Raw genomic sequence first — 16,263 nt, forward strand, 5'->3', positions numbered from 1 at the left:
CTTTCATGTCGGCCGATCAGGATGGCTGGTAGCTAAACTGGCAAGGTGACCAGACAGCAGCCGAGCAAACACCTAGATGAGTATTGCGATCCCTGAAGCGGTGTGTGTCGTCTCCACTGCATTGCCAAGCTAGGTCCCTGGGCTGAACCATGGCGAACCAAGTGGCTGTCACCGTTTATGGCTCTCCTCTCGTCTCAGTCTGTCAGCACTCTCACGGTAGTCTCGGGAAACACGTGGCTCTCGCTCAGGTCGAGTTCCACCCACATAATCCTGTCACCTCACCTCTATCAGATGCTGATAGATAGTATGGCTCTCTCCCTCGGTCTTGGGTCCCAACTGTGGCACAGCAAAGGGGATTTGTGTGGCTTGGTCTCAGCCTCCCTGTGAGCTCCCTCAGCCTCCCTTCCGCTCTCTTCTCACACTCACCTCACCTCCTTTTTCCCTGGCTCCAACCTCTCCTCATCACAGGGTATGCTGGGGCTGTAGTTTTTTGTCCATTAAATCCTATGGGCTGCATGGTCTCGGACTATATGTCCCATGAATCCTCCTCTCCACAGAGCCACCCTCTCTCTTCTTCTCCCGTGCTTTAACAGAAATTGGGGTGGGGGCGAGTGGGGGAAGGAGCCATTCTGCCTTCTTATGCAGCGGCTGCGGAACCGAGTGGGGAAAAAGCAGAGCGAGCGGGAGAGGACACACATGCTTGCAGCTGCACTCTCCCTGTAGGCCCGCCTTCTTGCGGTGGCCAACGCTCCAAGGATTGGTTCCTGTTTATGCCACCCCTCTTGTCCAAAAAGGTACAACAATGTGACAGGGAGGCCACATGGGCCCCCTGGAGCACGGGGCAGGGTCACCATTGCAACCCTTGCTTGGGTGGGTGTGTTTTGGGGGGTAAAAACACATCTCAACCTTGGGGTTTAACCCCTCCTCCCCCCAACATAAATGAGCCCTTACTGCCCTAAACCTCCTATAAGGCCGTTTTCACACTAATGCACTGCGATTTACCCACACCGCAGGTGCAGCTCAGTGCACCTGCGCTTTGCCATAGACTTCTATATCTTGCAGGTGTGGTGCACTTTCTGAAAGCGCACTAGAACTCTTGCATTCAGTTTCAAGTCGAGGGGCCAAATCAGATGCTCCAAGGGCCAAATTCAGTGGGCTCCGAGGGCCACAGGTTGAACACCCCTGCTCTATTTGCACACTGTAACCACTGGTTGCTCTGCTGACATCTGTAAATCATTTATACACTCATGCATAATGTCATTCAGAATATACTCAGAAGCAACAGGTGGCACAGTCATACCAATTCCTATTTGTACTAACCCAACTTTGTCCTATCTTATTATACTAATGTTTTATCTAACCCAATCTTTCTTCCTCCCTGAATTGCAGGGTAACTTAAGGGAATTTGCAGTCTTAAAACTGAAAACCAAACACTACAGATTTGTGATGTGACACTTTATGTAACAAAGAAAACATATGAATACAACAGTAATGCAAAAATAATTTAATTACAAAACAGTGTTCAACAGAATATGCATACAGATACACACTGATATTTACAATACACTATGCTACAAACCATTTGTGACCAGGGTGGAATTAAGGGTGGTACCTAAAAGCAGTCAGAAGTACATTTTCACACATGGCTCACTTTTCAGAGGACAGTAGAGCAGAGGCTGCTGGGCATTTAGAAGAGGATACTGCCTTGAATGTGCTTTTTCTTCCAGCCAAAGTGGTATTTTCTATTAAAATAGATGGGTAGCAGAAAAGCCTGCCAAACACAACATGCTGTATATTTTTTGTGGCACCACAAAGCAAAGCATTGCCATTGCAGCATTTAGATGGGTGGTAAAAATGCATATCAGTTGGTCAAAAAGGTCTGAACTTAGGACTGTATTGGAGGTGAACAACATAATGGAAACAGAAAATAAATCATGTACAAGTAGTCTCCAAACATTACTACAGAGTTGAGTCAGCGCCTCTGCTTCTCTTGGTTTCCCTTTTTTTTTTTGATCAGTGAAGTGCTGCAGAAAGGGTTAAAAATCAGTGTGTAATATGTGTGTGTTTAGGAGACATAACTTATAATTTCCAGTGTGTGAAAGGAAAGATAATACAAAGCTTCTCAAGCACTATTGTTTAGCTGAAGAGACAGCAGAGCAGTGTATACTTTGAGGCTTATTTTACCCAAAACCTCAGGCTCAGCTTATAGGGGATAACTCAGTACTCTGGTTTATTACTGAGGTCTGTAAACGAGGGGGGGGCTTCTATCAGCATAGCTGAAAAGGATACGATGACAGTGAGTGAAAAGGAGACTAGAGCGCTATCTGCTGGCTGGCTAGAAGAGTACATAATATAAAATAGAACATTAAAAATAACTGGGACCATGAAAAAAAAAAAGAAAGCCAACCATTTTTAACCTCGAATGCGTTGAGGATCATTTTACCAAATGGTAGGCTTACCAGTCTGTTTTACTTTCTGTGAGGGACTCTTCGATATACTCTTGGACACCTATGACATACAAGCAATGTGACATCGGGTGCATGGCAAAGCTCTGAACATCTTCGAGCTAGCAAGGAAACCTTCTACAGGCGAAGTAGCAATGAAACTCCATGAGATGGAAGTTCCTGATGTATCTGTCGGAAAAGCATGGAGCATTTATTCCTCTCTTGGATTCTTCCTAAGCCGTTGTACAGTCTGGCTTGCAAGTATAGAATGTCCCGAATCTGTTCCTTGCAGTCAACCATTCCAAAGTAAGTTTTAGCTTCATTCAAATTTAAAATTGCAGATTCCAGGGCTGTGCAAAATGGTGACAAAAAAATAAAGATTAAAAACACAAAACATTTGCAGAAACAATTACAGCTAGGTTCACACAAGACAGAGTATAAATAGTGCAGGGATGTTTTTCCTGCATTATCCGCAGGTACAGCAGCCCATTCAAATAAATATGCTGTTGTGCCTGTGAAAACGTGAGGAACCCATCGCAAGAGGCAATTTCTGCTCTTCCAGATATGATCCCCCATTAAACCCAACTGAACTTTTAACTAGCAAAAAACATTCCAGGTTCATTATTAAAGTGATTGTAAAGCTTTGTTTTTTAAATAACAAAGATGCTATACTTGTCTCCACTGTGCAGCTCGTTTTGCACAGAGTGGCCCTGATCCGTGACTTCTGGGGTCCCTCGGCGGCTCCTCCTCACATCAGATGACCCCCTAGGAGAAGCGCTCTCCGGGGGGTTACTTTGCAGGTGCACTCCAGAGTCATTCATTCGGCATCCATAGCCAACGAAGGTATAGCTCGGCCCCGCCCCCCGGTGCCCACATAATTGGATTTGATTGACAGCAGTGGGAGACAATGGCTGCGCTGCTATCAATCTATCCAATTAAGAGCCGGGACCCTGTGGAGAGAGGGACAGCGCATCACTGCCGAGTGAAATCCACGGCTCAGGCAAGTAAAATGGGGGGGCTGGGGGGCCGGTGACTGCCAGAAGTTTTTTTTACCTTAAAGGATGCATTAAGGTGAAAAAACATGAGGGTTTACAACCTTTTTAACTCTTTCTTCAAAAAGCAGCCTCAGCCCGAGTAGAAAAGCCAGTACTCCAAGACAGCATGTGCAAAGACGAATCCTCACTATGTGGAAGCAGGGGTCTTCCTACAGAAGTCAAACAAGCCCCTCTTAGTCAGATTTATAGTTTAGCAATCCGCAAAGTTCATGCTTCCTGCTGGATATTAATCACAGGGGGGTGTTAGACCTCAGGAGACGACTGCTTCTTAACAAGGATCTTTCTCTTCAGTGTGCTGGCAGGGGACAGGCTTTTTTTACTCCGGTTGTGGCCGTTTAGGAAGATGACAACTGTAATATATATGTTGTCTTATGTGTCTGTGCAGTTGTTTTGCAACTACACGGATTGTGCAAGATGGTTTTAACTGTACACCAATCCGGCTAGAAAGAAACATCTAGCAATACTTGGTATGTTCCATAGAGTGCAATGGGAAAAATGATTTCTCCCTCTAACAAAAGGTTAAAGCTGGACTGCATAAGGGAGAAAAAGCAGTCTTTATTTGCCAACAAGGCTACAGTTGTGTTTTTTGTGCTTTTACATTATGAACTAGCCGCATGAAAGCTTTACCTCCTCACAAGATTAACTTTAATGATTAAGTGTTCTAATGATTTAATGATTTAGTGTTCTCTTGGGAAAAAAATTCAATCATTTTGTGTGGGCTGCTAAAGAAAAGCCAGTCTCCTCATATTTAATTTACCTTTAAAATTTAAATTGACAGGGCAAAGTATAACATGTCGTTTTTAACTCGCAGTTTACCCATTAGAAACAATTTTCCCAGTTTCTGCAGTGAACATACACTAAAATATGGAAGCAAGCCATAGGAAAACGATACTGGAGCAACCTATGAAATGCTGTTGTATCACAAGTACAGTATTGTGAAATTGTCTTAGACCAAAAGGACTAAAAGAAAAGGACTTAAAAATAAAAAATAGGGGTAAATAAATATGGTTTTCACAAAGGCCCAGCACACAAGAGGAGTCGAACTGCGGCCAATTCAGCAGGGACCAGCCGAATTTTGATCTATGTATGGCTGTACCCGCCCGACAGAATACAATCTAAGGCTGGCCATACATTATAAAATCTCTCTTTAGAGATTTACCAAATCCATATAATATGGAGGTCAAACCTAAACACTTAAAAAAATAAAATAAAAGTGTATTTTTATATTGGAGCCTGTAAAAGCATTGCACCAGCGATCAGTAGCTGGCTGGTGCCAGGCAGCTCTACAGCAGATCTGCCAGTGTATCTGCTTCCCCCGTACGGCAAGCATATACAATCTGACAGGAAGAAAGAATTAACTGCCACGGCACTCCACAGCGCCATGGTAGTTCATTGAAAACTACAAGCCAACAGCCGCAAAGCCTTGTAGTTTTTCTATTCACAGAACATTCCAACATCGAAGAAAAGGGAGTCTATGGCCTGCCTTAGGATGGCCAGTAGGTCAGTGAACGCAAAATAAATGCTTTTTAAGCAGATACTTCTAAAAACATGCTTAACGTTTTGCCAATGTACACCAACAAGAAAAAAATACCCCCCCCCCAAAAAAAACTTTTAAGGCTTTGTGCTTAACCACTTAAGGACCGCCTCATGTAAATATACGTCAGCAGAATGGCACGGACAGGCACATGCACGTATCTGTACGTCCTCTGCTTGACGTGGGTCGGGGGTCGATCGGGACCCCCCCCCCCCGTACATGCGGCGGTCGGTAAGCCTCGGGGAGCGATCCGGGACGACGGCGCGGCTATTTGTTTATAGCCGCTCCGTTGCGATCGCTCCCTGGAGCTGAAGAACGGGGAGAGCCGTATGTAAACACGGCTTCCCCGTGCTTCACTGTGGCGGCGCATCGATCGAGTGATCCCTTATATAAGGGAGACTCGATCGATGACGTCAGTCCTACAGCCACACCCCCCTACAGTTGTAAACACACACAAAGTGAACCCTAAATGTTACAGCGCCCCCTGTGTTTAACTCCCAAACTGCAACTGTCATTTTCACAATAAAGAATGCAATTTAAATGCATTTTTTGCTGTGAAAATGACAATGGTCCCAAAAATGTGTCAAAATTGTCCGAAGTGCTCGCCATAATGTCGCAGTTACGAAAAAAATCGCTGATCGCCGCCATTAGTAGTAAAAAAAATAAAAAAAATAAAAATGCAATAAAACTATCCCCTATTTTGTAAACGCTATAAATTTTGCGCAAACCAAACGATTATTGCGATTTTTTTTTTACCAAAAATAGGTAGAAGAATACGTATCGGCCTAAACTGAGGAAAAAAAATAAATTTATATATGTTTTTGGGGGATATTTATTATAGCAAAAAGTAAAAAATATTGCATTTTTTTCAAAATTGTCGCTCTATTTTTGTTTATAGCGCAAAAAATAAAAACCGCAGAGGTGGTCAAATACCACCAAAAGAAAGCTCTATTTGTGGGGAAAAAAGGACACCAATTTTGTTTGGGAGCAACGTCGCACGACCGCGCAATTGTCTGTTAAAACGACGCAGTTCCGAACTGTAAAAACCCCTTGGGTCTTTAGGCAGCATATTGGTCCGGGGCTTAAGTGGTTAAAAAAATAGCTCCACATTTTCAAATAACAACCCATTAAAAAGCAGATGGTGGAATAAGGTTAAACCACCATATTCCAATTACAAGCAATATAGTATATAGCATTAAAAACAATACAGGATGCATATATGACAGAATGGAGACATGAGAACTGTATGATTGGTGCCAATCTGTCATATTCATCTTTATTATTTTTAATGTTATGTACTATATTGCTTGTAATTGGAATATGGTGGTTTATTATTCCACCATCTACTTTTTGAACAGGTTATTAAATAAAATGCAAGACCGTTATATATATATATATATATATATATATAATTGTACAAAGCCTTAAAAGCTCCTTTACTTTTCAAAACAAAATGTTCCTTGTTTTGGAAATGCTATAGGATCCTCAGAACTCCACCACGGTTAATGCTTCCTGATAGTCACGTGACTGGTATCCATACCTAGATGATGTCCTTTCTTCTCTCACTTAGGACCCTTTCACACGGGCGGACAAACGGTCCGTTTTTTACAAGTTCCGTCTGGTGGATCGGATGAATACGGACACACGGACCGTATTCATCCGATTCCCCATAGGGGAGAGCGGAGGAAAGACAGGGCGGTCTCTGCACAGTGTGCGGGGACCGCCCTGTCCGCCGACAGATCAGCAGGGATATACGGATGATCCCTGCTGAGCCGACGGACACACACAGGGCGGATCAATATGGATCCGCTCCGTGTGAAAGAGCCCTTAAGTGTTTGCATTTTCTAGCTCGTTAAAACAATCTGGTATACCTGCTAGTGTCTGGGACTTCCTTTAACAAGGTGACAATGCTGATTTTCGTGAAATGCAGTCTCTGCAGAGTGGTTACCTTGTTGAGCACTGTACCAACACACAGGTAGAGATTTCCCAGTGTTGTCACCACTGAAAACTGCTTGGCTGGCCCGGGTGAGGTCCATGAGTTTTGCCAGGCATTGTGACTGACAGCATTGCACTGACTGAAGTGACTCAGCGTGCCCTCTTCCTGGCTCTGACAGCCAGAAGAAGTCTATATCCTGTGGTCACATCACAGCAGCTACAAAAAGGATTTGTATGGTCCATGGACAAGGGAAAAAAAAATCAGGTATTTGGGATAAAGAGGAGACCTGTAAATGAAAGTGAAACTGTAGCAGGGAAAGATTAGGTCCTTTCCCCTGCTAGACAGGGCTAGGCTGTGGGGCAGAGCTGTGTAAATCTCAGTACCATATGGACAGAAGTCCTTTGTTTGGCAAAATGTCTCTCAAATATAGATTTCAACTGTGTATTTAGCAGCTTGTCACAAACTGAGATGTGGACCCTGCTACTCTATGCAAATGTTTTTTCTGAGAGTGGAATCTGGTAGCTGGTGTTCAAACAATGACCCCCGCTCAGAAGAGTCTGGGCTTAGCTGCAGGGACTTGAAAGGAGGCTGATCAGGCAGTCGGTAAAGCGGGCAGGGACCAAATCCTGTCCACCAACAAAGTAATCCCCCCATTTAGAAAACAAACGTCTCTGTGCCCCTGTGTTCAGTGGGTGTCAGGGGAAAGAAAGCTGGCCATTTCTTCACTTTTGGGAATAGGCAGATTATTCCGCCACAGCGCACGACAGAGTTGAAGCCCGGCCTCTTCAATATGAAGAGGCCGGGCTTCAACACCGCGGATGGCTGGGAGTGCTGCGGCAGATTAATCCGTCTATACCCAAAAGTAAAGCAATAGCTCGCTTAGTGTCCCGACACCCACTGAACACAGGGGGCCAGAGACGTTCTTTTTCTAAATAGCTGCACAGCTGGGAATTAATTTATTGGTGGACAGGATATTTTTGTATACCCCCTATTTTCTGCCTTTGCCATTACCCACTGCATTATGTATATTACATATCCCAGACCCCTGCATTACCGACTGCTGACCCCTGCACTATGTACATACCCCTGACTCCTGCAAACTGTACAGTACATACTCCTGAAACTACACTGTGTAAGTTATAGTCCTTACCCTTGCACTCTATACATTACATATCCTTGACACCTGCATTATGAAAATGATAAGACACATACACCCGATACCCGCCCTCCCACTGTTAGTGCAGTTTTGCCTCATCCCTAATATCTCCAAGGCACACAGTCCACGCTGCCTCACTTTTCTCTGCTTGCTGCCTGTGGGCTGGGGGGGGAGCAGTGGTCAGGCTCAGGCCCCACGCCCAGTCAGGTAGGCTGTACGGGGCCCCATGATTTCTAACAGCAGCCCTGGGTGCAGTGATAGCGAGGCTGAGACCGAGTGCTGCTGAAGCAAAAAAAAAAATGCAAATATTGCCTTTACTACCTTTTCTTACATGACAAAAGTCGAAGAATGATTACCTTCTGTTTTCTTCTGAGGACTGTATGATGCGGCTGATGCCACTTGACACTTTGCAACAAGGAACATAGCCCGTCCCTTATCTAGTACTGCTCCGTGAGCCAGAATAGGCTCTATTGCCATGTGCAGAATGTTCAGGGCTTGCTCTGGGATTCCAAGCATTAGCTTAAAAGAGAAGAAAAAACAATATCAAACTTGTTGTATTTAATGCACAGGAAAATTATCTAGCTACAAACCATTTGAACAGATTTTTATTTTAAAATCACATACTGCACACATTTTAAGGTCAAATGGTTTCATACTGTACATAAGTTCAGATTCTGCGGAACACCTTTATTGAAAAAAAAAAGACTATTTCCACATAAGCATTTTGATGCACATTTGCCAAATAACTAAGGGTACATTTACAGATAAACTGACAGCTTAAAGCGGAGTTCTGACTTAAAAAAATAAAAAAAATAATATATATATATATATATATATATATATATATATATATATATATATATATATATATTAGGGCTGTGCAAATTAACTTTTAATTAATCGATTAATCTTTAATTTTTTTGATCGATTAAAATTCTTTTGATTGGTACTCACCTCTCCGCCGGCTTCCGGGCCTTCAGGGAGTTCTGTCGGAGATCCGGCGGGGCTTGCTGTGTCCATCTGAAGGGCTCCTTTGCTGTGCCTTCATATCTGCCTGCCGGCGGGACCTTACTATCTGCCACACGCAAGGGCTGTTACACTTCCCTCTATCACTTCCCTCTATCAACCTGGGATTTTACAACCATCCACTGGGAGTTGTGATAGTTACCTTCATGGGACATCTACATTCCGACGGACTGATGTTAACCTCTCCTCATCTGGATTCAGCAGTGGTATCGTTGTACACATTATTTTACCAGTATCATACTTAGCTACATGTTTTTATGACTGCTTTTGGTACCGTTTGGTATTACTCGCACCATTTTTACAGTTTATGTAGCTATACCGATTTTATCTCTAGTGAAATATTTATTTGGTTACCTACTTGAAAACTATAAAAGTTTTAATACTATTCCCATCGAGCGCTGCCTTTGTGTGTTTTGTGTATCCTGCTATCCATTTTCCCAGTGGTTGGTAGCTGCACTGGGAATCGGCCTGCAAGGAGATCAGCTAAAAGTAGTTGGATCTGTATGTGCATTATAATTAATCGAAATTAGTCGATTAAATCGATTAAAAAAAAAACGATTAATCGAACAGAAAAATTTTGATCAGTAACAGCCCTAATATATATATATATTAAAAAAGTCAGCAGCTACAAATACTGCAGCTGCTGACTTAATTAATCGCACACTTACCTGTCCCAGGGTCCAGCGATGCGGGGGAACGAAGCCACGCTCGTCTCTCCCTCCTCTCTGCCACGCCAGCATCATTACTGTGGGCGCCTGGCTGTGCATGCGTGAGCCATGCTGCGCACTGTGACTGGCTGGGCAATCATCTGGGCCTGGGACCTGTCCCAGATGATTGCCGAGAGGGAGGGGGGGGGGGGGGGGGAGAGGTGAACTTCCTTCCGGCGCCATGGTGCCTCGGGAGGAAGTGGGAGCTGAAACCTTCTAAAAAGAGGGTGCCCCCCCACCCAAAAAATTACATGCCAAATGTGGCATGTCAGGGGATCACCTTCCCTTAAAGCGGAAGTTCCATTTTTGGGTGAAACTCTGCTTTAATGTGGTTTGGCTGAATGAAAGGACTGGACTTCGGTGAAGGTTTCTCAAGCCTCTGTTTCAGCCAGGTGCAGTTCTTGCAGAGGAAAGCCATATATGGCACATTCTAAGCATTTCCTTTGACAACTGGGCCCCATGTGTTTGTCTAGGGAGAAAGCCAAGAACGGCTTCCAACCTGTCTTTTTTTCACAAATCGAGTTTTTCCAGGTGAAAAATTTGGTGCAAGCAGCATTAATCTGCTTCTGCGCTTTAGAACCCATCAGGCTTCATGCTGTGCAGAGCTCTCAAATTCTCTTATTCTCAGTGGGATCTCTCTGTGCACAGCTCAAGGCATAAAGTATATGCAACAACTTGGCTTTCGGTATCTTTAGAATACACTAAACGTGTGAATCTAAGGGTCTAAAAATATTTGATCTGCACGTTTTAGGATTATTTGAAAATACAGTAAGTTTGTCGGCCTTACTTGTGAGAAAGCCAAATTCAGCACCGTCTCGGATGATAGATACTGGAGGCGGTACTCCCTGGAGAGAGCGAGAGCTTGTAGCAGCAAAGGCAGTGCCACTGGGTGACAGAAAGATCTCCAGTACAGCTCTGCTAGGGACAGAAGGACCCTGAAAAAACAAAACAAAGAACGTCATCCTTTCTGCCATTGCGCAATAATACAGGTCACAGTCTTAAAAAAGTGTAGAACACTCACAAGGAAAACAAAATGGCTCACAAATTTCAAGAGAATGCAGCAGACTCACTTATAACAATTGTATGTAATAGCGGATCACCTCGCTCTTGGGATCCTGTAGGCCGTAGGCTTATCAATTTGAAGAAGCAAAGAATGTGATATTAAGGATGGTTTGCACATGCATTATGTATGTCTCCAGACATTTATTCATTATTTTGGACATCAATGGGCTAAGAGAATAAAGCAGTGCATTGAGCTATGAGGTGTAAGCTGTTGTCTACAGCTAAGAGTCGTGATGCATCGAAATTTCAGCAGTCCAAAATAGGGCTATTGGCATTTTTGCAAATAGAAAAATAATTAAAATATAATAAAAAAAAATTCCATTTGCAATTTTTTTTTGCCGTTTTTGCAAATAGAAACATTTTATTATAAAAAAATAAAAAAACAAACACAGGGAAAAACAACATAGTCAGACTAAGGCTGCATTCATACTGTAACGCGGCGTATTTTGCCGCGATTTCTAAACTTTTTTTTTTTTTTTTACACAAATCTTTTTACAATGATGTCTATGCCGAACGCCGAAAGCCGCCTGAAAAAAGGGTCCGGGACTTGTTTTCAGGCGGCAGGCGTACGGCGTTTCGGCGTGAGATGTGAACCATCTCATAGACATCAATGGAAATTCGCCCCTCCAGCGGCACGAACGTCGCGCTTCAGGCGTATATACGGTGTGAATGCAGCCTTAGCATCCCATAGTGGTGTGCAACATGTCAGCTTTTCATCGATCCTGTGCCTCTGATGTCTTTGACACCTTTATTGAAGACGGTTTAAAAATTCTTCTGGTACAGAGTGCAGTCGTCCAGTCTTTTATTTCATTCCAACAAGTTTTTTTACAGTGAGGAGGGGGGGGGGGAGGTAGTGACGGGGTTAAATGTGGCATGTGTCAGTGTTCCTTACCCATTTATTTTGCATTAGCAGCCAGTGGCAGTGTTTAACACTGACACCGGTGCCACTAATGCAGCACAAAGGGGTTAATTCCCTGCGACTGGTAACTAATGCATCAGTGACCAGTAGCAGCACATTAACCCGTTCATGCTGCATTAGTGGCACCGGTGTCAGTATTAATTAACCCCTTTATTCTGCAGCATGAAGGGGTAATTAAACATTGCCACCGGCCGCTAATTCAGCATAAAGTGGTAATTAACACAGATGCTGGTGCCACTAATGCAGCACAAAGAGGTTAAATTACTGCCACTGTCCACCAATAGAGAGAGTAGTTTGAAATAACACTGCCACTGACCATCAGTGTACAGAGGCACTGGAGAGTGGCAAGAGGGTGAGGGACCCCCTTCCGCCACCTATAAAAGCAATACAGTGGCTAATTAGCCGCTAGGATTGCTTTTACAAAAAACAAGGCAGCATGTAGCTGTGGTATACCACTTTTAAACCAGCAAACTAAATGTACAAAAGCCAGTCTTAAAGTGCTTTTTTTTTTTTTTTAAAGCAGAATTCCAGCTTAAACCTAACTCGCCCTAAAAATGCCCATTCCCCTCCTAACATCTATCTTTAACCTATTTTCAGGTCACTCCAATCTGGTCACATTATCTCACCTGTGTGAGCCAGTGGCATATGTACGGGAGAGGAAGGAGCATCAATTACAGCTGGAACATGGAACCCTATGGGTGATATCACCGCTCCAGGTTTTACCAGCCGATATCAAGCGCTGTCTCCTCTGCAGCTGCCACTGGCTGACACAGGGAAAATCTTATGACTGGACTGGGGCAAGCTGAAAATAGACAAATATATACTTCAGAGTGTCGTTTATTTTATTTTTTTATACGTTTTCTTTATGCCATTAATTTTATTGGGGCCTTGCTATTTAATATCTTAAAGAGAGAAAAAAAAGGAGAGAAGCGGACGTTGCACTCAGGTGAATTTTAATCTCTTCCATGTTGCTTAGGTAGATCGCCACTTCTCAAAGGTTGCCTACTCCTGATCTAGAACAACTTTATATGAGGAAAAAAAAAAAAAGATAATGGCTTCTTTAAAACTCTGGTATAAATGTAACTGTATATACACCCCTCACATTTTTGTGAATATTTTATTATATCTTTTCATGTGACAACACTGAAGAAATGACACTTTGCTACAATGTACAGTAGTGAGTGTACAGCTTGTATAACAGTGTAAATTTGCTGTCCTCTCAAAATAATTCATCACACAGCCATTAATGTCTAAACTGCTGGCAACAAAAGTGAGTACACCCCTAAGTGAAAATGTCCAAATTGGGCCCAAAGTGTCAATATTTTGTGTGGCCACCATTATTTTCCAGCACTGCCTTATGCAGCCCCAGACCATGACACTCCCACCACCATGCCTGACTATAGGCAAGACACACTTGTCTCCTGTACTCCTCATCTGGTTGCCGCCACACACACTTGACACCATCTGAACCAAATAAGTTTATCTTGGTCTCATCAGACCACAGGACATGGTTCGAGTAATCCATGTCCTTAATCTGCTTGTCATCAGCAAACTGTTTGTGGGCTTTCTTGTGCATCATCTTTAGAAGAAGCTTCCTTCTGGGATGACAGTCATGCAGACCAATTTGATGCAGTGTGCGGCGTATAACCCCACCCACCCCCTTCAACCTCTGCAGAAATGCTGGCAGCACTCGTATGTCCATTTCACAAAGACAACCTCTGGATATGACGCTGAGCATGTGCACTCAACTTCTTTGGTCGACCATGGCAAGGCCTGTTCTGAGTGGTACCTGTCCTGTTAAAACGCTGTATGGTCTTGGCCATCGTGCTGCAGCTCAGTTTCAGGGTTTTGGAAATTTTCTTATAGCCTATGCCATCTTTAAGTAGAGCAAAAAAAATGTTTTTCAGATCCTCAGAGTTCTTTGCCTTGAGGTGCCATATTGAAGTTCCAATGACCAGTATGAGAGAGTGAGAGTGATAACACCAAATGTAACACACCTGCTCCCCATTGACACCTGGGACCTTGTAACACTAACGAGTCACATCGGGGATGGAAAATGGCTAATTGGGCCCAATTTGGACATTTTCACTTAAGGGTGTACTCACTTTTGTTGCCAGCGGTTTAGACATTAATGGCTGAACCGCTGGCAACAAAAGTGTGTCAAGTTATTTTGAGGGGACAGCAAGTTTACACTGTTTTACAAGATATACACTCACAAAGTGTGAGTGTCACTTCTTTAGTGTTGTCCCATGAAAAGATATTATAAAATATTTACAAAAATTAGAGGGCTGTCCTCACTTTTGTGAGATTCTATATATAAAATATTCTATTCAAGTATGTATTCTTAACTCCAAAAAATAAATAAAAAAGGGATTTTTAATACAGCTTACCTGTAAAATCTTTTTCTTGGAGTACATCACGGGACACAGAGCGGCATATTCATTACTATGTGGGTTATATGGAGTACCTTCAGGTGATGGACACTGGCAATCTCAAACAGGAAGTGCCCCTCCCTATATAACCCCCTCCCATAGGAGGAGTACCTCAGTTTTGTAGCAAGCAGTATGCCTCCCAAAAATGGTCCCCATAAGAGGGGTGGGAGCTCTGTGTCCCGTGATGTACTCCAAGAAAAGGATTTTACAGGTAAGCTGTATTAAAAATCCCTTTTTCTTTCTCGTACATCACGGGACACAGAGCGGCATATTCATTACTATGTGGGATGTCCCAAAGCAATGCTTTACTGAGGGGAGGGAGAAATCTTCCCAAGACACAAGGATTTAATTCAGAGATACTCTCAAATAATAATAAATCCAACTTAGTCGAGAAAAATTAAACTTAAATTTAAATTTTAACTCAAGGGTGCCCCCGATTCTAAGGGTCTTAAATCGCAGCCTGCAGCACTGCCTGCCCAAAGGCTGTATCTGTATTCCTTCTTACGTCCAACTGGTAGAACCTTGTAAACGTGTGGACAGAAGACCAGGTTGCCCGCCTTGCAAGCTTGAGCCATAGAGATCTGGTGGTGTGCTGCCCAGGAAGCGCCCATGGCCCTAGTAGAATGAGCCTTTAATGATACCGGAGGAGGCAACCCTTTCAAGCCGTAGGCCTGAGTGATTAACTGTTTAATCCACCTCGAGATGGTGGATTTTGCAGCTGCCTGCCCCTTCTTGGGCCCATCCGGTAAAATGAACAACACGTCTGTTTTCCGGATCTTCTCTGTAGCTTTAATATAGGCCCTCATGGCCCTGACAATATCCAAGGCATGCAGCAACCCTTCCTTTCTGGAAGTAGGTTTAGGGAAGAAGGATGGTAATACCAAATCCTGGTTTAGATGAAAACTGGATATAACCTTTGGTAGGAAGGAAGGATGAGGGCGGAGAACGACCTTGTCCTTATGAAAACTAAGATATGGTTCCTTACAGGATAAGGCTGCCAGTTCCGAAACTCTTCTGGCGGAAACTATGGCGACCAAAATACTAACTTCCTTGTCAGAAAAAACCAAAGGAATTTCAGCCAACGGCTCAAAAGGTTGTTTCTGTAAACTTGACAGGACAAGATTTAAATCCCACGGACAAAGCGGGGATTTAACTGGAGGATTAATACGTAAGACCCCCTGAATGAAGGTCTTAACCTGGGAGTGGGTGGCCAGCAGCCGCTGAAACCACACTGACAAAGCTGAAATCTGTTCCTTGATTGTGCTTAATGCCAGTCCTTTATCCACTCCTCGCTGGAGAAACTTAATACTCTATCGATGGTAAATTTGCGAGAAAGCCATCGCTTGGACTCACACCAGCCTACATAGGCCTTCCAGACCCTGTAATAAATCACCCTAGAGACCGGTTTCCTGGCTCTGATTAGGGTAGAGATTACTTTCTGAGACCAACCTCTACCCCTGAGAATCAGGGATTCAGCTTCCAGGCCGTCAAAATTTAGATGCCGTAAGGCAGGGTGGAGGATCGGACCTTGCGATAGCAGGTCTGGCCGTAGAGGAAGAGTCCAAGGGTCTCCCACTACCATCTTCAGGATTAGTGAATACCATGCCCTTCTGGGCCATGCTGGAGCTACCAGGATAACTGGTATGTGCTCCACCCTGATCCTGCGCAGCAGGCGGGGTAGTAACTGCTCCGCTGGGGTTTTTTGCCTTCCTCTGGATCAACTGTGGGTATGGAGTTGGGTGTATAGGATTTTACTGTGTTTTTTTATTTTGTTTTTTGTGGTTGAACTGGATGGACTTGTGTCTTTTTTCAACCTGACTAACTATGTAACTATGTAACTATGTAACTGGAGCGGGGGAAATGCATAAAGGAGTTTGAACTGATGCCAAGGGCAAACTAACGCATCGGTTCCGCAGGCCCTGGGATCCCTTGTGCGGGACATGAACCTGTCTAGCTTCTTGTTCAGTCTCGATGCCATGATATCCACGTCCG

The 16,263-nt window shown here is 43.7% G+C and overlaps 1 protein-coding gene across 1 annotated transcript in view; it reads right to left on the reverse strand.

Moving 5' to 3' along the window:
• Positions 1–1,489: 1,489 nt before the first annotated feature.
• ANAPC5 (anaphase promoting complex subunit 5) overlaps positions 1,490–16,263 on the reverse strand; it is a 54,988-nt gene continuing 40,214 nt past the window's right edge. Inside the window, exons 15-17 of the mRNA XM_040346856.1 lie at positions 10,646–10,793; positions 8,482–8,644; positions 1,490–2,794 (exon numbers count right to left, since the gene is read on the reverse strand). Coding sequence (XP_040202790.1) covers positions 2,583–2,794; positions 8,482–8,644; positions 10,646–10,793 — 523 coding nt within the window. The 3' untranslated portion in view covers positions 1,490–2,582. The remainder of the gene's footprint in view (positions 2,795–8,481; positions 8,645–10,645; positions 10,794–16,263) is intronic.

This window comes from Rana temporaria, chromosome 1, assembly GCF_905171775.1.
Source record: "Rana temporaria chromosome 1, aRanTem1.1, whole genome shotgun sequence".
Taxonomy (NCBI): domain Eukaryota; kingdom Metazoa; phylum Chordata; class Amphibia; order Anura; family Ranidae; genus Rana; species Rana temporaria.